General features: G+C 43.2%; 1 protein-coding gene across 1 annotated transcript; it reads left to right on the forward strand.

Annotated features, from left to right (window-relative positions):
• The first annotated feature begins 6,994 nt into the window (after window positions 1–6,994).
• On the forward strand, window positions 6,995–21,996 carry tnk2a (tyrosine kinase, non-receptor, 2a). The gene is made up of 19 exons (XM_071895481.2): window positions 6,995–7,157; window positions 8,205–8,275; window positions 8,427–8,633; window positions 9,660–9,809; window positions 10,039–10,134; window positions 10,840–11,021; window positions 11,840–11,966; window positions 12,195–12,341; window positions 13,208–13,302; window positions 13,894–14,088; window positions 14,897–14,988; window positions 15,628–15,672; window positions 15,795–16,030; window positions 17,435–17,638; window positions 17,874–18,523; window positions 19,828–19,963; window positions 20,134–20,229; window positions 20,845–20,972; window positions 21,901–21,996. The coding sequence occupies exons 1-19, from the start codon at window positions 6,995–6,997 to the stop codon at window positions 21,905–21,907; spliced, it is 3,027 nt and encodes a 1,008-aa protein (XP_071751582.1). The 3' UTR covers window positions 21,908–21,996.
• The last annotated feature ends 1,003 nt before the right edge of the window (window positions 21,997–22,999 follow it).

The raw sequence follows: 22,999 nt of genomic DNA on the forward strand, positions 1-22,999 counted from the left end.
AATTACCGGAGGAGAGGAGAGAAAGAGAGAGAGAGAGAGAGAGAGAGAGATAACGGATCCGGTGAATTCAACCAGTTCCCGTTACAGTGCGGGTTTCTATCCCGCTACGGCCGCTGATTAAAGCGGATAAAACGGGGATCGATTAGATCGTCTTTACAGGTTAGTAGCATAATGCCGAGGTTATCATAATAATAACCTTTCCCCCGTGCAGCTCGTTCCTCGGACTAACCGGGTTATTATGACCGGCAGCCGTTTGCATAATTATGACAGAGATGCGACATGTTTTCTCCTTTGCAGCAGCAGAAAGGAGAATCTTGTGGTTCAGGATAAAGCTGAAGTAGTGAGAAGTGTGTCGGGGTTTGTTTTGCTCACTGACACTCAGGCAGGTGAGCAGGTGGACTAATCAGCTTTAGAGAGAGAGAGAGAGAGAGAGAGAGAGAGAGAGGGAGAGAAGAATGGCTGGTGAAGCAACAGCTTGGTCAGTCAGATCTCGTCTTTCTAAGAAATGTGTGATCGCTTCTCTCTCTGTCTGTCTCTCTCTCTCTCTCTCCCAGTTTTTCTCCCTCTGTTTATCTGTTTCTGTCTCTCCCTTTTGCCCCTGTTTCAGTTCAAATCAGTTCAAATCAGCGAAGTTCAGTTCAATTCAATGGGTGTTTTATTGGCATGACATGTCTGTTTCTGTCTCTCTATCTCCCTCTGTGTCTCTCTCCCTTTGTCTTTCTCTCTCCCTTTCTTTCTCTCTCCTCTCTCCCTCTGTCTCTCTCCCCCTCTGTTTCTGTCTCTCTCTTTGTCCCTGTTTCAGTTTTATTCACTTCCATTCAGTTCAGTGGGTACTTTATTGGCATGACATAGAGATTCCTTGATTAATTGATAAACTTTATTGCCCCCAAAGGAGAAATTCTTTTTGCCATATACAGAGTTAGAAATACATAAGAAGCAGAAGGGGTTAAAACATATATGGATGGGTGTAGGCCCAAACATCGATCAACAGTCATTACAATTCAATATGAGTCCCACAGTCATTATCGTCTCATCTGGTCTGTGTCCAGCCAATCAACACTCATCATAGTAAAGGTATAACGATCACCAGAAGAAATAGCTCTATACTGTACAATTAGTCTTCATTCAGTGATAATGCTTCTTTCCTTGTGTGTCTGTGTGTGTGTGTGTGTGTGAGAGAGAGAGAGAGAGAGAGAGAGAGAGAGAGAGTGTGGCAGCAGTTAAGGAATTTTGCAGTTGCCTATGTTTTTTTTGCAGGGGTGCGATCAAGTCAACTTCGCTCAAGTCCCAAGTCAGTCTCAAGTCTTGAGGCTCAAGTCAAGTCTCAAGTCTTGAGGCACAAGTCTCAAGTCAAGTCTCAAGTCTAAATGTTTAACACCAAGTCAAGTCAAAACAAATCAAGAGTCCAGTATCAATTTAATATCTTAAAGAAAACTAAATATCTAGCACTTTTCAATGCGACATGGTTTTAATAGGATAAAAACTTAGATAAGAGCTTAGGTAAGAGCATCATGAGTTTGATTTCTATAATCAGTTTCAACTTCAATAAATTCAATCATTCCATACAAATTCAGAAAACAGAATTTAAATTCAGTCGTCAGGTGGAACAAATCTCATCACTTTCAATCTAAGTCATTTACACAAACACAAGATCTTTTGTGGAGACTTTAGAAAAGTCACCAAGTCAAGTCTCAAGTCTTCTCTTCATGCATCAAGTCAAGTCTCAAACAATTGAAGAGTCACAGTCACGTGACTCGAGTCCCCACCTCTGTTTTTTTGGGTCGGGGATATATTGTTACATATATTTCTTTGTATCTCACACAGTGAAGTGAGATTCGGTCTCAGTCTCCTCACGGTGACAGTATGGGTGACATCGGCCTGTTTCTACTGCCAGGCTTAGTGTCTTTCTCACCTTTCTCTTTGTCACGGCTGTGAGATATTCTGCTATCATGTCGTCTCTGTTTAGGGCCGAATAGAGTTCAAGTTACTCTGAGTAATCTGTCTTAACTTTGTCAGTGCCCTTTATTGTGTCGTTTCTATGTTTTCTAATTAAAATAATCTAGTTTAAACTCTGTACTCTCATCCTTTTAGAATTGCATGGAAACGATCACAGCTAACAGCGCTCTCTTTGCTCTCTCTCTCTCTCTGTCTCTCTCTCCCCCCCCTCTCTCCCTCTCTCTCTTTTTCTCTCTCTCTCTCTGTAGGTGTTGTGGATCCGTCCGTCCATGGCGTCCTCCAGGTGACCTCCAGTGACTCCTGACCACAGCTGCACTCCCTGTTCCCCCAGCAGCGCTCTGCAGGGTAAGACCAGTCTCATTTGTTTACAGTAATTGAAGGTATCACAATTAATTTTACAATGGTATGTTGATGTTTAAGCACCTGTAACAGCAAATGACTATCGACGTTGTCTGGAAGTTATTTTCTGTTCTAAAATTCTAATTTGACTGGTAAAATAGTGGAAGCGGCTGTCACTCACTGTGATTGGTGGATTTGAAAAGTTAGTTCCTCGTCCCGCCTACAACCTTTGTTCATTCCCCCGAAACACTCAAACCAGGGGATGATTTGATGGAGGATTGAAGTGATGGCATCCCCATAATGTGATGGTAATGGATTACTGTACATCGAATGAAATCACAGTAAACTGAAGTTACTGTAAAAATATAAAGCACTCTCAAACTGAACTGTGTGCTGTTTTTGGTGAATTTCCCCCAGCCTTGCACCTGTACTGGAAGCGCATATGAATAGTGAAGTAGACAAAACAAACTTTTACCTCCTGACTATCCTCCTTGGTAAATTTGAAGAAATCCACCAATGGGCTCCGTCTACAACTTGCAGTTTGGCTTCCAAGACCCTGACCATCAATTTAAATCGTGATCTCAGAGTACTCATCTCTTAACTGCACTTCAGCCTGGTCATAAGGAAAAGGGCAGGAAACCCTCTGGCCACAGTGACTAGTGGAATCCAAAAAATTCCCCGGACACTTCCTTTCATTATTTTACCAGCCAGTTTGTTTTTTAGAGAATGAAGGAAGCTCCAAACAACTGAGGGGACGGATGTTAGATCATCCTACCAGCCACAGCCAAAGATTTATCTGCATTTGTTGTGCTGGTCGGTGTGAATGAATTTTTTAAACTTGTTTTAACCTAATTTTCTGCACCGTAACATCCACCTATTTTAACATTTCATGCCAAAAACTAAACAAAATTATCCATTATCTTGTATTTTTATATCAAAACCCCATTACTTTTCCTTCTTGGAAAACAGTGTATTTGTAGTTTTGCCCCAATCACGTATCAGTAGGCGTAAATTCAATTTCAAACCAATAACAACATGGCAGACCCCCTCACTCACACACACACACACACACACACACACACACACACACACCCCTCCCATCATATAAAACTGCCCTTCTCTCCCTAACGGATGCTGCTATCCCATCGATTTACACATTTTGAATGATCCCTCCGTACGTTTTCCCCCTTCCAACATCCTGTTTCAACCGGAAATGCGTCCTCTCAAAACGCTCTCATGGAGACGCTGGACGTGGGGACGGCGGTGTGTGTGTGTGTGTGTGTGTGTGTGTGTGTGTCTCTCAGGTGTGTGATGCGGCGATGAGAGCAGCGTGCAGCAGCCTGGTTCACACTCCACACCGCTCGCCATGCCGGTGGATGCAGCCTAAATTTAGCGTCACTATATTTAGAGCGCCGCCCTCGATAAGACACGTGCACGCAGAGAGATGAAAGCTCTGATTTTACGCTCATTTAGGCCACTGGCATGCACACACACACACACACACACACACACACACAGTGACGTCATCACCACCTCCCAGTCTCTCTACCAGTCAGACTGTCTTCGTCATCAAATGTTGCTGATGGTGGCAGGTCTCTCTTTCATTCTCTCTCTCTCTCTCTCTGTCTCTCTCTCTCTCTCTCTCTCTCTGTCTCTCTCTCTCTCTCCCTCTCTCTCTCTTTATCTGTCTGTCAGTCTATTAGGGCTGCATAATAAGACCTTAAATCTGTATATATTGTCACATTTACCTCCTAAATCCTACATTTACCACTAGTGTCATGGCTCAAGTAGAAGCTAAAAATGCTAAAAAATGAACATCTCGCATCTCTTTATAATTCAGAATAATGGTTTTGAATGAAGCTCTAGGCTGTATGTGGATCGGATGTGACTGTATGCTGTAGTTTTTTTCTCAAAAGCACAGCACAGGCAGTGGGGAAAGCTTTTACCGAGCATATCGGCACGAGCGAAATTAGGTCGGGGAGAGATTCATAATGTATCTGTGATTTTTTTTTTAGTGCCCAGGCCTACTATCTCTGTATCTCTCTCACGTTGTCGTGGTTACTCAGTCTGTGTGACGTCGAATAGATGTTGATTCGGCCCGCACCGACGTTGAAAATCAGTGTCAATACACTGAATATTCAAAACATTAGGGATACTTAGTCTTTTGTGCACTGATGAGTTGAATCCGGGTAAAATTCATTATCCCTTATTGATTTCCCTTATTAAATCTACACCAATCACAAATGAGGAGATGTAGATGAAGAGAAGCAGACGAGTCAGAGAAGGATTTTGAAGCTTTGAGACGATTGAGATGTGGATTGTGCAAAAAGGGGCTGCAACTCAATATCAGGAAGATGTCTTTAATGTTTTCTACATTCGGTGTATAGCGGCAAAATGAAAGTTGCAGCGACCTCTATAGTTGTCCATCGCTGCTACCTGCTTCATTTTGCGAAATCCGGACCTAAATATCTTCCTGATATCAGTTCTAAACAGTTTCCCAAGCTCTTTTGATATGATTTTTGTTTTTACCATGCCATAATATCATGCTGTTCTGCTTGTTTGGGTTGATGTGAAGCTTGGCCACCATCTGCACGTCGCCGTCCGCCAGATGCTCTCTGGAAACTGTCTGCCTGTCTTCCTCTGGGCCGGACCATCCATCCATTTGCCCATCCATCTGGCCACATATCTCTGTCTGTGTTTTTTCTTCTCCATTCCTCTCTCCAAGATCTCTCTCTCTCTCCCTCTCCCAATTTCTCTCTCTCTCTCTCTCTTCCTCTCGTCCTCTTGTCGGGGATGCTGAATTATTTAAAATCAGACAGTAGGCTAGGATGCTGAGCCAGAACAAGGTGGAGAGAGAGGGAGAGAGATAGAGAGAGAGAGGGAGGGAGAGAGAGATAGAGAGAGGGAGAGGGGAAGTGTGGAGGTGTCCTGTGCTGTAGGAAGTCGTGAGTCAGCAGGGCGAGAGAGAGAGAGAAGCAGAGAGGGAAGAGAGAGAGAGTTTATACATAGCTTAGGTGATACAAGGGGATGGTGGCGGTGTCAAATGCCTCCTGGTGTGTGTGTGCATGCATGCGCGTGTGTGTGCGTGTGTGTGTGTGTATCGATTTGAGCAGAGAAGGTCGTGGAGCCGAGAGGAGATTAGCAAACTAGACTCGGAGCCAGGGGAACGCGGCGCCGCAGCTAACGCCTCCTCCGAATAACACTCTTGACGCTAGACGAGGAAAAAAGGGAAGAGCGCAAAAAGACCAGAGAGAGAGAGAGAGAGAGAGAGAAGAGGGGTGAAGAAGACGCGGTGAAGGACGAGGAAAGGTTGAGCCGTTGACAGTATGGGAGAGAGCTACATGTACCAGCGCCTCCCCTACGCCAGAGGAGAGGAGGAGGAGGAGGAGGAGGAGGAGGAGGAGGGAGAGGAGAGGGAGAGGGGGAGCAGAGAGAGAGACGGAGGACAAATGGTAAAGTCTGAAGTTGGATTCAGCGTGGGCAGAGTGGGCGGAGATGCAGTGATTATTCTTTTGTGACTGTAACTGTGTGTGTGTTTATGTGTGTGTGTGTGTGTGTGTGTAGATGCTGTTCTTTTGTGATTGTGAATGTGTGTGTTTGCGTCAGTAGATGCTGTGACTGGGCTGTTTGTGTGTGTGTAATTGTCTGCATGTGAGGGTTTACATGCGTAGATAGGATGGGTATTTTGAGACTGTGTGTGTGTGTAAAGATGCAATTAGTATTCTTTTGTGGCTGTGCTTGTGTTTGTATTTGTTGTTTTGTTTCTGTACTTATGAGGATCAGTTGTCCTCACAAGGATAGAAAGATGAAGAAAATCCATTTTGTCGCTCCTCTCTTCTATAATGGGCTATTTTGGGGGTTAGGGCTTGGGTTAAAGGAAAAGTCCACCCTAAAACACTATAACACTGTCTAAAAAACAGCTCTTGGTGATCATCTCTGGGTCCATTTTGTTGTTTGGAGGTGTATTTTTCTTATTCTCATGCGTAACTGGCCAAACGTAGACGATGTGACGTTACGTTGAGATATTTCCGGCGCAGCTACAATGGAGTTTGACAGCAGAAATGTTTTCAGCATCTATAACATCAGCGGTAAACGTCAGGTTTTGGTGTCAGTCCCTCAGAATCAAACAGCGAGGGCTTCTTTCTAGAGCCGCCACAGTCAGACAGGGAGAAATCCATCGTAGAAGAGGCAGAGAGATCAATTTCTCCACCGACATACCAGAAAACAATGCAGCAACAATACATGTTGTATTTTGAGTAAGGGACATGAGTCTCTCTTTTTCTCGACTGGAAACTCTGGCTCTTTTGCTCATACTACACTATCGTTATCGCTCTCTCCACCTTTCTCTGAGGGATGTCAAATGGCATCTTGGGAAATGTAGGAAATCACTAACTGCAGTAGAAGTAGACGAGGCAGGTTGAGAGAAAGTAGGTACACCAAAACGGTAAATTACAACACTTCATCACAAAATAACTCCTGGAATGCATTGAACATCACAGAGTGATGATATATAACAGTGTAAGAGGATCCAAGGGTGGATTTTTCCATAAAAATTTGAATTAGAATTAGTAGAAATAAATGAATTAGGAAATAAATGTAGCCAATGAAGGTCCTCACAAGTATAGTGATACAAATGTGTGTGTGTGTGTGTGTGTGTGTGTGTGTGTGTGTGTGTGTGTGTGTGTGTGTGTGTGTGTAGATGCAGTGTGAGGAGGGGACAGAGTGGCTGGCGGAGCTGCTGACAGATGTCCAGTTGCAGCAGTACTTCCTGCGGATCCGTGATGAGCTCAACGTCACGCGCCTCTCCCACTTCGACTACGTCAAGAATGAAGACCTGGAGAAAATCGGCATGGGACGTCCCGGTAGGTCCCACTACTCCCATTTACTCCCATTTACTCCCTACAGTGTTTTGCAGCATTGTGTAGTTACATATTGGGAATGCACCAATAATAAAAAAAATAGCAAAATTGAGATATCGGCGACTGTAATTTCCATTGTTGTTTTACCATTGTTTTTTCCCCTTTACAATTTTTGGGAATATTTTTTAATCACAGCAACAGAAATGATGCCCACAATGTAGTGCAATACACCATATAAAAATATCAATATTTTGTCAATATCATGCAACCCTAGTACAGATGAAATAGAGCAAACCTTGAGATATTCTAAGCCTGAATATCTGGTTAAAAAGAGAAGAACCTTGTGCACAATTTAAAATGTTCTCATAAATTCAATATAAACTACGCTCAGTGTTTCAGATCAGATATCAGTTAAATCAGCAGCATTAGAGGCAATGTTCAGCATTGTATCTTTTCATTCATTGTGGAGTAATGCTACTACAGTACATCTACTTCTATTCTACTTCAAGTTCCCCTACTATTTTTGTAAAGTCATACTGAAGTGAAAAATGACTCGTTTGCCTTTTTAGCTCATTCTATCATACTATACACCTATTTGACAAGTAATTCCAAAAAATGCCCAAAAAAATATACATATTTTATTTTTTATATCACAATCTCATTACTTTTACGTCCTGGAAAACTGAAAATCTTTAGTGGTGACTTCATCGAGCATCATCCCTCCTAGTTTCTTCAAAATAGATAAAATAAATCATGTTTGAATTCAAAATTGAGTCCCTAACCCTTTTAACCTTTGCTCCTTGTAGCACATATTTCTTTTTTTACGCAGTGTTTCTCCTATCATACATAATAATTATTGGGACACATGAATATTTGTTGCATCTGTTATCCTGGCTCCATGGCTTTGACCCTTGCACTCCTTACTGTCCCACTATTGTTGATCTGGGAATTCAAGCTTATTCTACCTTTGTGCTTTATTGTATGAGAATGTCAGCTAAATGAAAATGGAAATGGAAACTGTCTTCAAGGTTTGTGATTGCGTGTGTTCAGGTCAGAGGAGGCTGTGGGAGGCAGTCAAGAGGAGGAGGGCTCTCTATAAACGCAAGTCCTGGATGAGCAAGGTACATTGGTCTGTCTTGTACACACACACACACACACACACACACACACACACACACACACACACACACACACTGCCTCTCCATCTGCTTGTTGCCTATGCGTCTGAGGTGGAATCACTCTCAGCTGTAGTCTCTGCGTCTGGGCCAGCAGGTGTTTCCGGGGAAACGACCCGACGCCGACCCCCAGCAGCCCCTCCCCCAGGGGGCGTCGGCCAGCCAAGTCTCGGCCAATAGCGAGCCGGGAGCCTCGCTCACCTGCCTGATCAGGGAGGCGGAGCTGCAGCTGTTTGAGCGGCTGGGAGACGGCACGTTCGGCGTGGTGCGGAGAGGAGAGTGGACCGGGCCCAACGGCAGAGTGGTGAGACGCAGAGAGAGACAGTATAGAGGGAATAAAATTGTATTTCTTTTTATTTATATATATCTTTTATTCTAACAAAGTATTAACTTGTGCACACAACATGATATAGCGTGTGCACAATATATAAAACATGAGCTCGGGTTGCATAAAAAACGTGCAAATAGATAGAAGAGAAAATGTGATGCAAGTAATAAGTTAAAGGTGTAGCAAGTAAGATTTTTACTGCCACACAGCACAAATTGACCATAATATACTGCATCTGTGGGGGGTTGATAGGAAGAAAAGTTGACTCAATGATTACTTCACCAGCTGGCTTGCAAAACTCCTGGCCGTTATTTCGGAAGAAAACCCCCCCGCCCATCACATGACACTTCTGCTACAAAGGCTAAAAAGTCTTGTTCTCAAGACAAAAAAGCAAAAGACAAAGCAGTATCATTATAACAGTATTTTGCATGGTGATATATTATTACCTCTTCACTAGACTTACTGCTTACTGCTGCTTGCTTACTCGTCTCTATTGTAAAAATGTGACTTTATCTGACTATAGTCTGTGTGGCAGGCCTGATGAAATCAGCAAGTTCAAACTTGCTGAATAAGCTAAATTCAGCACAATGTACACACATTTTAATAAATTGTAGCCATGTGTGTAATAATTTGTTTGTAAGAATTATGAATATGTGATATCACATGTGATATCTCAAGTGATAACTCAGACACCCCTGGTCTGATTTTGATGGAACTTGGATCGATGATGTATTTTGGCTCTGTGTTCTCATGTTTGAAAATGTACACTAATTGGCCTGATGGGGGCGCTATAATTAATGGTCAAAATTTCAAACTCTGAAAGACCATAACTGCTACACCACCAGTCAGATTTTGATGAAACTTGGAGAGATGATGCATGTTGTTACGGCATCATTCGGAGGGTTTCACTTGTTTATTTTTTCTCTCACTCTCTACCTCTGTTTCTCTCTCTCTCTCTCTCTCTCTCTCTCTCTCTCTCTCTCTCTCTCTCTCTCTCTCTAGCTGTCCGTAGCAGTAAAGTGTCTGAAGGGGGGAGTGTTGGACTCTGAGGGTCTGGACGACTTCATCAGAGAGGTGAACGCCATGCACTCCCTCAGCCACCAGAACCTCATCCGCCTCTACGGGATCGTCCTCACACAGCCCATGAAGATGGTGAGAGTCACACACACACACACACACACACTCTGATACATGCACATACACGCATACGCACAACCAACTACATACCAATACACACTTTTAGCTTACTTTTAGCTTCCTTCCTATATTATGGACATCGATGCTCATTTAGGCCACACAAACCCACACAAATAATATATATTTACTGAGCTCAGTGCATAATTTTATCTTCATATGTGTGTGTGTGTGTGTGTGTGTGCAGGTGACGGAGCTTGCTCCTCTGGGCTCTCTGTTGGATCGTCTGAGGAAGCGTCAGGGTCACATCCTCATCTCCTCTCTGTGTGGCTACGCTGTGCAGGTCAGTACAACACCAAACACAAGTACGCACAAGAAGGACTTCATGTGGTAATCCACAGGTTCTCCTTTCATTTGACATCTTTGTTACTAAGCGCTCATCACTGTGGTGCTTCTGCACTGCACTTCCCAGAGATCACCTGTCAATCAAACAGTGTGGGCGGGACTGTGACCTCTTTTTCCTTAAAACTGCCCAGTTCTTCTTCTGTTTATTCCAAACAAACCAGAAACGTAAAATGCATCACTGCATCACACCAGACACCGGGTGTTTAGAACAGCAAATGTAAAGGTTTCATGAACTGGATATAGGTTGAATCACTATTGTGTTACTGTATATCAATTGGGTAAGAGGGGTAAGAGAGCAGCAAAATGGAAATGTATTTATATGAAAATGTTGCAGATTGTTATTTTAAGTCAAGATTCACCTAGCATACATGTAAGTTTCAATCTAAAATGCCATATGTTCATTTTGGAAAATTCATAGAAGATTCCTAAAGTACTGTACTTTACTTTCAGCTGCTATCAGAAGAATAGGTGTTACAATTTTTTTTTTTTCCAATGGTGAATATCTTGTTTTGGAGATAATGCATGTCATCATCTCTCTCTGTCTCCCATCTTTCCTATCACTCCTCTCTACATACAATGTACTATTAATTTACTGTGTATTTCATTATTGTGTGCGTGTGTGTGTGTGTGTGTGTGTGTGCAGGTGGCGTGCGGCATGGCCTACCTGGAGCAGCGGCGTTTCCTCCACAGAGACCTGGCGGCCCGGAACGTTCTGCTGTCCACCAATGAAACGGTGAAGATCGGAGACTTCGGCCTGATGCGGGCGCTGCCCACACACACCGACCACTACGTCATGGAGGAGAGCCACAAGATCCCCTTCGCATGGTGAGGGGGGGTTCGCAGTCTAGTGGTTAGAAGAGACCGTCCCGTAACTGAAAGGTCACAAGACCGATCCCCGCAACAGAACAATGCGTCATTTTCCCTGACCCTCATTTTAAATGATGATAATAAATTGAAAGATTCACACCTGTTACATATTACTGGTAACTCAAAACTCACTTGGTATTGGTGGATTAGCAAAAAAAACCTTCCTTTTTAACAGAGCATTTCCTTAACTTTGTGTTGGTTTTTTATCTCTTTGTTTTTATGCATTGTCTATAAACTTTCTTTTTAATCAGGCCTTTTTCCTTTGTGTTGCTTTTAATGATCTTTGCTGTTGGTTCATTTTTATCGGTTTTTATGCACCTGCTTTTTTTACTCTGTAGTACTTTGAGATTTACTTGTAATGAAAAGTGCATTACAAATTAAATGTATTATTATTATTATCATTATTATTATTATTATTATTAGCACTAAATTGGGCTCCCAGCTGAAATGCTGCAGCCTATCAGCAGTGTTGGGGAAAGTTACTTTTAAAAGGAATTAGTTACTTTACTTTGTTACTTACCTTTAAACGTAATTAGTTCCATTACAAAGTTTATATATTTATTAGAAGTAACTTGTTAGAGTTCTTTGACGTTACCCACTTAAAAAAAACCCACTTCTTTATTTTCTTTTTTTCGATTTGCACAAAAAAGAAAGATTTAAAGTAACAAGATTTGATTTTAAAAAGCAATAACAGATCTTTATTTCTTTATTCTTATTTCTAACTCTCTCTTTCTGTCTGTCTCCCTCTCTCCCTCTCTCCCTCTCTCTCTCTCTAGGTGTGCTCCAGAGTCTCTGAAGTCTCGTACCTTCTCTCATGCGTCTGACACCTGGATGTTTGGAGTCACTCTGTGGGAGATGTTCACACACGGACAGGAGCCGTGGCTGGGCCTCAACGGGAGCCAGGTACACACACACACACACACACACACATACACACACACACACACACATACACACACACACACACACACACACACACACACACACACACACACACAAAAACGCGAAACACCTTAAACCACTCTGAATACAATTGCAGCATCTTGCGATTTGAAAAATGCACCAGTCAATAATGCATTTTCAGTATTTCATGATTATTGTATGTGTGTGTGTGTGTGTGTGTGTTTGCAGATCCTCCACAAGGTGGACGTGGAGGCTGAGCGGCTGTGTAAACCAGACGACTGTCCTCAGGACATCTACAACGTCATGCTGCAGTGCTGGAGCCCCAAACCAGAGGACAGACCCACCTTCATCGCCCTCAGAGACTTCCTGCTGGAGGTAGCACGCTTTTTTCAGTTAAAACTACAGGGAATAAAGGCTTTGTAGTTGTATCACAAGTCTCCTAGCAACCACATCTAGCTCCATCATGGTGGTTCATTTGCTGTGTGCAAATAACAACTAAATATGTGAACCAGGCAAGAAAAAGAGGGAATGTTGATGTGGTGTGTGGGTGTAGATCAGTTGAGTAACTTTATAAGTTAATGTGAATAATCTAATAAGATAGATTTGTTTACAGATTTGGTAACTGTAACACTGTAAACTGTCTTGCCTTCAGCACCAGTTTTTACTCCAAAACAGTTCAAGTTGTAGCTTGAGAAGAGTCAGCTCAGGTAAACAAACAGCTGGTTTTTGGCAGTGTTAGCTAGCTAACTAGTCGGCAGGCTAATTTAGCAAAGTAACTGATGTTAATAACGTTACACAAAATCAATCAGAATCACTTAACCATGTCTGTTCAGCTCCTTTTCGACGGCCAGGTCGTACGTTTAGAAAGACATTCAGCTGTTCTCAGCCACTGTTGCCCAAAAGACGAGGACCTCCAATACAGCTTTAATTTCTGTGCTGACAGATCGAAATCTTCTACATCCACATATTTAACTTCAAAAGTGGCTGATTTGCCCATTAACTGCCATCAAGTCAAATCAAATTTGTTCATAAGAAAGCGGTAGTTGTTTGTCACAAAGTCCTGCGCCGGGCAAATACAGGGCACAAGTGATTGAATCAAAAGCAGGTTATTATATGATATGACATGAGGTGTGTGTGTCTGTCAGTATCTCTGTCTTCAGTCTCATGCTAAATGATGATGGTGATAATTCATGGGACTTTTACAGTGCTTTGCTCATGCTGTGAGTGTATGTCTTGTCCAGACCATGCCTACAGACATGAGAGCGCTGCAGGACTTCGAGGAGGAAGACAAACTGCAGATTAACATGAGCGACGTCATCACCATCATCGAGGGAAGGTCAGTGTGTGTGTTTGTGGCTGTCTGTCGGTGCTTATTAGTGGGCGCAGACTGAAGGTCATTCCTACAAGACAACAAATGCATCTTTTGTTGACATAGGATTCCTCGCATTGTGGAAAATTACTGTAATTACTGTCTAGTTACTGGCTCATTATAGAAATACTGTGGTTTCTGGCGCTGGGACAAACAAACATCCGTTTAGTCTTGTGCGGGCCTGTGGGTGGGTGGGTGTGTGTGTGTGTGTGTGTGTGTGTGTATGCCTGCCAAGTCAGCTAACAAGATATTGCTTCATTTCCACTGTAATTTATAGTGTAGTCATGTGACATAGACAACGTTTTATGCACTCATGGGAGTCCCAACATTGTTGAATCGCATTTGTACTAGTTTGATAGGTGGGTTTAAATATGATGTTCAAAATATAGAGAAATGTAGTCTTTGATTATACAAAACAAATTAAATAAGCAGTGTTTGCCTCTACTAACGGCACACAATGGTCGGTATTTACTGGGTTGTGAGCAGAGTAAATATTATGTATGCTTATATTTACATCTGTGTTGGTATGTGTCTGTGCACGTCTACATGTGTTTTCAGGGCGGAGCACTACTGGTGGCGAGGCCAGAACAGGCGCACGCTGCGTGTCGGTCAGTTCCCTCGTCACGTGGTGACGTCGGTGGCCGGCCTGTCCGCCCACGACATCAGCAGGCCGCTCAAACACTCCTTCATCCACACCGGACACGGAGACACCGACCCTCACCGGAGCTGGGGGCATGCAGACCGCATAGACAGGTGAACACACACTTGCCCAATGCGCCTCATGGGTTTTATTCATATAACAGTTGGTGTAAGGTTTTATTCACAGCTCTTTAGGGGTGTGCTCACACTGTTCTGCTTTTTTTTTTGGTAGAAAAAGCGCCGCCTCAACAGCCTTTTATGTTGATAATTTGCAAACTGATGATAATTTGATAATTTGCAAACTGATGATAATTTGTTCCTGGGGATTTAAGTGATTCTCATACTGATCATATAAAGCTTTGAACCCGTTTAACACAACACTACAGATTTATAAATCTAAATTTGCCCCTGATAGAGTGGAGACTTATAATCTGACAGCAGCTGATCTTCAGCAAAGCCCCGTCACCTCCTTAAATCCTCAAACTTAAATCATGTAAGTCCGTCTATTGTCTCTGTTATAGGGCTGCTTTTACTGTCAGTCACCACTGGAGTGCAGCAGTGAACTACATCTGTCTCTTCAATTGAGATTTACCTTTTAGCCATTCAGCTGCTCATATCCAGAGCGACTTACAAGCAGTGCAATTTGAATAAACTTGAGTTACTAGATCACCAAATTTAAAGGCAACTGATAGCAAGGTGTGTAAGTGCCAGTAACAAATATTCAATGGCTGTAACAAATACTCCTCTGTTCCTGTAAGGAGCGATGTACAGTGTAATAGAGAAGAGCCAGAGAGAAAAGATAGAAAGGTTTAGTTGTTGGGTTTAGTCTTCATCTAAGCATATTCTTTATACAAACGTACATTTATTGCTATCAGCATCAGTCCATTAACTCTGCTCCACCTCTTCTCTACTCCCCCCCCAGTCTGTATTTGGGGAACCCCATGGACCCGCCTGATATTCTTGGAGCGGACCCCAGCATAGCCAGGCCGACCAAACTCCCCAACCGCGCCAAGAGTACGTTTCCCCACACACTGAAACACACAAACTCAAGACCTACATCATTTATTTTTCAGTGTCTGTCAATGTACTTTTTCCTTTTACCCGCTTGGAATGATGGTGATGTAGGAAACTGAGCTCATTCTGCTGTTGCAGTCGTTGTAGAGATGGGACAATATATATATATCGAAATTGAATATATCGCAATACAACAATGTGACAATACGTATCGTGGGGCAGAAAAATGAATCGCGATATTAGCTCCATTTTATTCTGCTGTAGTAATCACAAATGCGACGGCTTGACCATCACAATTTCACAAGCTCTCCATCCACATTATATTATTTGCACTTTGTAATGACATTTTTAAATTGTTGTCTACATTCTGGCAAGCTATCGCTAGAAAGATTTGTGGCCCAGAAATAAACATAATTCTGCACAGTCAGACTTTGTTGTCATTGAACTTTTATTCATTACATCGTATCGTGGTTGTATCAAATCCTGAACCCCATATCACGTATCGAATCGTATCGTGAGATAAGCATATCGTCCCATCCATAAGTCATTGTAAATCAGTATATGAGTGCAAGCTAAATGCCGAAAATGTAAAATGTCAATGTAATATCACTGAAGCTCTCTCTCCTCTCGGTTTATCAGAGCAGCCTCCCCCTCGTCCGCCGCAGCCTGCTGTTCTGCTGAAGAGTAAGTATTTCTCTCTTCTATCTCTCTCTCTCTCTGCTGTCTGAACTTTCAATGCTTCCTGACTGTGGTGTGTGTGTGTGTGCGCGCGCTCACTCATCGGCTGTGCACGTGTGTGTATCTAGAGCCGTTCTACGACTCCGTGATGGACGACTACGACGACGACGACGACGGCAGCGCTTCGTCGGGGCTGAAGAGGCTGGGCGTGTCTCTGGGCCTCAAGCTCCGCCCCTGGGAGGGGCCCGGCGTGCGCTCGGCCAAGAGCGAGGTGTCGCTCATCGACTTCACCGACGACAGCTTCAGCTCGGCCACGCCCTCGCCGCTCACCGAGACGCGGCAGCTGGATCAGGACACGCTGCAGGTGCAGTAAGACAGAGGCAGTAGTGGGGGGGCTTTGTTGAGACATTAAAAATTGGACATACTTTACTATGGCTCCCATACATTAGAAGAGTGTAAGAATAAACTAAAAGTTCTCCTCTATGCCGTGATGGTGGGTGGGGTCTAGTCTGATTTTGACAAAACTTGGAGGGTGATGCAGTCTGCTGCCGTGTTCCGGCAATTAAACTTTTACACTGATTGGCCTAATGCAGACGCTATAATTAAAGGTCAAATTTTTTTAATTAAAAGTAATATCTCAAACATCACTGGTCCAATTATGACGAAACTTGGCGGGATGATGAATTTTGCCACTATGGTCTGCCGTTAAAAAAAAATCACACCGATTGGCCTGATGGGTGCGCTATAATTAAAAGACCAAATTTCTAACTTTGAAAGGCCATAACTGCTATATCACTAGTGCGATTTTGTCAAAAACTGGAGGGATGATGCATTTTGGCACCGTGTTGTGGCATTTGAAGGATTACTGCACCACAAGTCAGACAGCTCTTATCAAATTGAACTAGTTTGGAAGCCGTGTGAGTGTCAAAGAGCATGCTGGGAAGGCTTTGAGTGCTTTGCGGACCGTGTGACACCGCGGAACAACAGTGGGTGAAGGGCACATACTCTCTGCAGGCGCTGGCCTAAGCTTTGGCCTGGAAACGTTATGAATAGCCTCTTCTCCATGGCTGCACTCAAGGCGGGCGTAATGTGGTGAAGCAGTGCTTATTGATTGCTCAGGCTTCAGTGGGGTTTACTTTGGGGTTTCACAGTGCTCACACCTCCAGCCTCCAGCTCCCTTCTGCCATCTGGCCCTTTTTCAAGCAAAGGGATTTTTTTGTGCATGCAGTAATGATGATCGCCAGTCTCATCCACTTTTCCCAGCGGATGAGATGCAGCATAGAGAATTGGGGGTTTTAAATCAATCGGGGTCACCTGCCACACTGGCCGGTAACTTTTTGAGACGATAACAACATTTGAATGCCTTCGTTACAGTCTTAAGAGCCTGGTCTCAAACTGAAACTGAAACTACGCTTCAAATGCTTTCTCGTAATTTGAATTCTGCTGCACTTTATGATGAATTAGAAGCTTGATCCATTGTATATGGAGTATGCATGAATTGGCATTGAAAGCAGGTACGGTGGCATATATCTTTGAAAACATTCTTGGTGAGTAAATTATTTTAGTTTACCAGCCCTTGTCCAAAAAGTTAATTGGCTTTTAATAACCTTGCCATCAACAGGCAGCTAAAGACATCAAGATTGAACTCCAAAATCATTGCTTTTGTCATTTACACTGCTTTTGCGTGCTGTATTCTTTACTATATCTTGAGTTAACCTGTCCCGGCCTGCGTCATGTCTCTCTGTCTCTCTGTCTCTCTCCCTCTCAGGACACTCCCTCCATCTTGGACTGGCCCCTCCCACTGCCAGCTTACGATGAGGTTGCTACGGAGCTCGAGGACCAATCAGAGGACCAAGAGGTGCGTTCCATCAACAGGGGATTGGCTGACGATGTCTCGGCCCCGCCCGCTTCCTCAGTGGAGGGCAGGAGCGAGTCCCAATCAGCTGACCTCTTCCAAGAGCTACAGAGAGAGGTAGAGAACAGAATGCGCACACATGAATGCACTTAACATACTTGCATCCACCTAAACATCATTCCAGATTGATTTTTGCCTCTGTTGAGACTCTGGTGAATGCACATGGTGAACATAGAGGCAAACACAAACAGACTTTTCAGTCCATAGATAAAGTTATATACGCGCAATACAGCACACAAGCACACACATTTCATTCTGTATTGATGTTTCTCTCCGTCTCTGTCTTGACCAGGTGATGGTGAAGCTGCAGGTTCCCATGGCGACAGGCCGCTCCCTCCCCTCCTCCCCCCTCCCTCTCTCCCTGCCACCCTCTGGCCCCCACAGACAGATCTACCTGCCGACCCCCTCCTCCGCTTCCTGCTTCTCCTCCTCCTTTGAAGACCGGCCGGTGCTGCCGCCCCGCAGCCCCGTCCCGCCTCTGCGTCCCTCCAAGCAGGCGCTGCCCGCCCGCCCGCCGCGCCCGCACGCCCGCTCCAGCTCCGTCTCCCTGGGCGACGAGGAGGACACGCCCCCTCAGATCCCGCCCAGAGACCACGCCTTCTCCCAGCCCGGCTCCCGCTCCTCCTCCCCGCTCCCTCTGGTGCCGCCCCTCTCCTCCTCGCCCCTGGCCCTGCCCCCTCCTCCCCTGTCCGTCTCCCCGCGCCGGGCGTCCGGCCTCCTGGGCTCCTTCCTGTCCTCCTCCAACTCCCCCTCCTCCTCCACCTCCTCTCCTCCCACCGCCTCCCATCCTTCACGGCTCGCGCCTCCAGGCTCCTCCTCCTCGTCCGGCTCCTTGCTGGATCCGCTCTCCTTCCCCGAGAGGCGTGGCCTGTCCTCGCTGATTGACAGCGCCCAGAGTTCTGCTCCCGCCCCCCTGCCTGAGCGCCCAGCTTTTCTGGAAAGGTGCGTTGCTGACATCAAACACTCTCCCTCATTCCTGTCCTCCATACATGATCACTGGTCTCGCATGATGTGAATGGACTGCCGAATGCTTTAAACCTTGATAGTTAGGAAGGAAATAAGAAATTCAGGTAACACTTTATAATAACTCTCCTTAATAAATGGTGAATTTATCATTATTTAACATTTTATGTTACTATTTTATAACATATAATTTTATAATAAATAAATAAAAAAAGTGTCTTTTAACAGTTTATTAAAGATTAGTAAATCGTATGAATAATGTTATTTGATCTTTGTATTATAAGTGATAAGAGACAATAGTAGTTTTCTAATGTTAATTAACTGTTTTTTAACAGTTTGTTAATATCTTGGTTAAAAACTGCTACAGTGCTACATTAAGTATTAGTTAATGATTAACAAATTATTTTTAAAACAATACATTTTTTTTTGGGACACTATTATAAAGTTGCAACTGATGTGTACTGTAGTTAGTAAATGTTAATAAATGGCTTGTAAAGCATCAATATACACTATTTTGACCCCATTTGACACCCCATGTTCATTTTTTGAGTCTATATAGGTATTTAATTCTTTGTTGTGGAAATTATTCAGCTACACCTGTATCTTTCAAACGCCAAAGGATTTGATGATTCCCAGTACACGTTATCTTCTAACAGCTTGTCTAATTATAATAGCACCTTGATTTCAAAATACAGATGGTCACTTTTAGCTTGTAAGCCTAATTGTAAGCCTTATGATTGGCTGGAGGATGGGAGTTAGCAGAGTGTGCTGTGGAGTTCAGAGGAATTGGAGGAAGAGAGAGATTGGTAAAGCAATTAACACACTGAAGTGTAAAGTAGGTTTATCTACTCGTTATTTCTTACAAATTCAGCTGAGGAAGTCTTATGATTTGTTTGGATGAAGTAAATAGAGAGCTGAAGTCGACATCACCCCCGCCCGGCGTTGGTTCACTCCTGTCTATTTCATTATACTGCAGATTACTTAATATAAGCAGACTTCGTATAAGCAGGCAACCATTCTGAAATGTTACAGACCGAAGTAATGATTAAATGTGTTTATGTATACCACACTATTATCACTTAACCTATAAGTAAGCACTTAATGAAAATCACCCATGTACATAATGTGTTTACAAAAGTGTAACAACATTATGTAAATGCAGTTTTCATTGAGTATTAACACAGCATTATGTGTGTAAAATACTTTTCCATAGTTAAATACGATAGAATAAGGCCACTGTAAAGTTAAGTGTTATCATATTTTGTGTCCATGATCTTAATCAGATACGGAGCAGCCAACATGGCCGCAGTCAAACCCATGATGCAGCAGCCTGGCGGAGCCAAACCAAACACCTCCTACAACAACAACAATGGACGAACTGCAGCTCCCAGCATGCAGCAGGAGCACAGCATCACACAGGTGAGTGAGAGGAAAAGGTATTTATAATGGATGGAATACATACAGAACACTGTATTGACATGGCGCAGGCGGAGCTCAGTATCGCTCATAAGGACTACAATGACTACAAATGGAACTGGAGGCGTGACTTCTATAACATATTCACTATGAGTTGACGGCATGATTGACAGGTCCAGGGAGCGGTTCACGGTGTCACAGTGGAGGAGTGTCAGGCCGCTCTGCACAGCCACAACTGGAACATTCCTGAGGCCGTACGCCATTTGAAGGTTATCTATCTATCTATCTATCTATCTATCTATCTATCTATCTATCTATCTATCTAAAACTGGGCTTATCCCCTCTCAAGCATGACATTCGGGCCAAATAACGGATTCTAGATCAAGTCTTTGATTGACTTTTACGTCCAACGCTAATATTGACTATTTTCACTTTTGAGAGTTCCTTCATTATGACATTAATTAATTTGACTTTATTTGTTGAAGTGGATTCTGATGGGTTTTGAAGCTGTAATGAAAAAAATAAAAAATCACTAGCCGTACTTAGCTTAGCATTCCAGCATTTTGTGGCTTTGTGTAGCGAGGACAACATAGACCATAAGGAGCATAATGCAACTTCTGGCCCATGGTTGTTTTAAATATTTTTGAAAAATGTGTTTGTCATTTCTACTTACATTATTTCACTCATTTTAAGAACAGAACAATTAGCAAACGTGATCCAAAAATCCTATTCATTTTCACCATAAGTGGAAGAAAAATGGATCTGGATGTAATCCAAAAGCCCCGAAATGATGACAACAGTTGAGAGGACTATAAGTGTGACCCTCTGTGTGTGTGTGTGTGTGTGTGTGTGTGTGTGACTGTGTGTGTGTGTCTATATTGTAGGTGGAGCAGTTGTTTCGGCTGGGCCTGCGGTCCAGAGCCGAGTGCCAGGAGGTTCTGCGGCGCTGCGAGTGGAACCTGGAACAGTCCAGCACACTCATGCTGGACACATACGGACCGCACCGCAACAGGTACAGATACATGTCCACTCTGTCGGGGCTCTTATGTGCGTCTTAGAAGTCTGGAAACGTGGAAAACGGCCACGCGACCAGGCCTTGGAAAGTTTCGGAATTGAGCAAAAAGTCTGGAAAAATATGGGAAAAAACGACAGAGGGATTTCAGGTGATGCAAGTCACCCTGTGGCGGCCATAGTGGAGGTCCAAAACAAATGACTCTGAACATCTGATTGTGTTTCTACACATACAACTCAGCCGTGTGAAAAACGGCGCAGAATTCAATAGACATAGTTAATTTCTGTGCCGTTTTTCACTATGTACTGATCATTTTCCCACGATCACTGATGGCACAGTAGCAATTGGTATAAATAACAGCACATACATACATGCAGAGATACATATATCATTCGTTAATTCATCCGATCATATATACAACCACACCTACGTTTCATTCCCCATTGATTTTTCCATCACGCCGGCCAGTGAAAGCTCAACAACATAAGATGCAACCCAATATACTGTAATATGCCCTTCGTACACACATGGCCCCATCGCGCAACTTAACATGATGAACTTGTCTGTGCTCTTTGCCGTAATTTACCTTCATACCAGTTCAAGAACACATGGGTTCCCATGGCGACAGGCCCTAACACAAGAAATAACTGAATACGAGCATCAGGCCAGACTGCGGTTTGCCCTTGGTTCATTGTGTTACGCTTGGCTTTCCACTGAGTAACTGCTGGCTATCAGGTGTCAACATCTGAACTGCAATGCAGTTCAGTTGGAAGAGTACCGAGACTTAGTGGGGTTATTTGGTGCACACCCGAGTTCGAATGGCTTTATTTTCGTGTGCCCAAATGAACCGGTACTAGGTTCAGGTTGGATGAAGGCAGACATAATGATCTGAGAAGCTGTTTGGTTTCTCTCTCTTTCTCTCTCCCAGGAAGTGATAACAGGAGGGTGGAGGTATAGCGGCGAGCTCCAGCACTACTGACGTCATCCGGACCTACACACCAACATTCAGTCAGCATGACTCATCGCTCGGTGGACCCAGGACACTGATGTGTTCTATAATGAATGGGGGATCATGAGGTCATACATGTTTCTCACTTTTAGTACTGTGAATACCAGACTCTGCTACTACCTGTGTCATACACATGCATGCTCATTATTAGCTAATAGAGCAGCCTGTTGAATGAGCCACACTATTTACTTGAACAATTGATATTTATGGGTTTTTAACATGGATAATGAGAATTTATGTTGCCGCTGACAGCTAATGCAGACTTCTACTGGGTGTGTGTATCCGCTGTATGTGTGTGTGTGTGTGTGTATGTGTGTGTGCGTGCTTATATTTATGTACAGACACTGTAAATGCCCACGCCTTCCACTGTTAATGAAGTGATTCAAGATCAGGGAAATGTGAGCTAATAACGTGCTTTTACTCATATGTTATGTTTATGTAAAACTGTACAGATATGATGCTGTTTTGTGGACTTCCCTTTACCGAGTGTGTCGACACACAAGCAGGTATTTTTGAAGACATCAACTGCTGGTCAGAAGAAGAATAATGATTTATCTAGTTAATGAAGTGAGCAAGAGCATTGATATGGTGTGATAGCATATTAAAGTATAATTAATGTATCCTTTGTGTCTTAAACAAAGTCGTTCAGGCTTTATATAGACACACACTCGATTGTTTGGACCAGAAGTTTACTTGTGATGTTCTTGTCAAATGAAGAGGATGTTAAGTAACAGGGATAATTGTACTGTAATGAAGAGTTTCTTTCCAAAAATAGATATTCACCGTTTGGAAAAAACAGCATCTATCCCTACAAAGTTAACGAGTGAAGAATATTAAAACAAATTGTTATATTTTTGAAGTTTCTTTTTTTTGAAGATAGTAGGGATTTATGTCCTTTGTTGACAATTTAGAGATATTTATTGCTATTTAAAATTGAGGTATCTTTTGTTTCAAAATGGATATGTTATATTTTGGAAATGAACTCTTCATTTGTTTAAAATGACTCTGTATGATAATC

Source organism: Centroberyx gerrardi, chromosome 22 (assembly GCF_048128805.1).
Source record: "Centroberyx gerrardi isolate f3 chromosome 22, fCenGer3.hap1.cur.20231027, whole genome shotgun sequence".
Lineage (NCBI taxonomy): Eukaryota > Metazoa > Chordata > Actinopteri > Beryciformes > Berycidae > Centroberyx > Centroberyx gerrardi.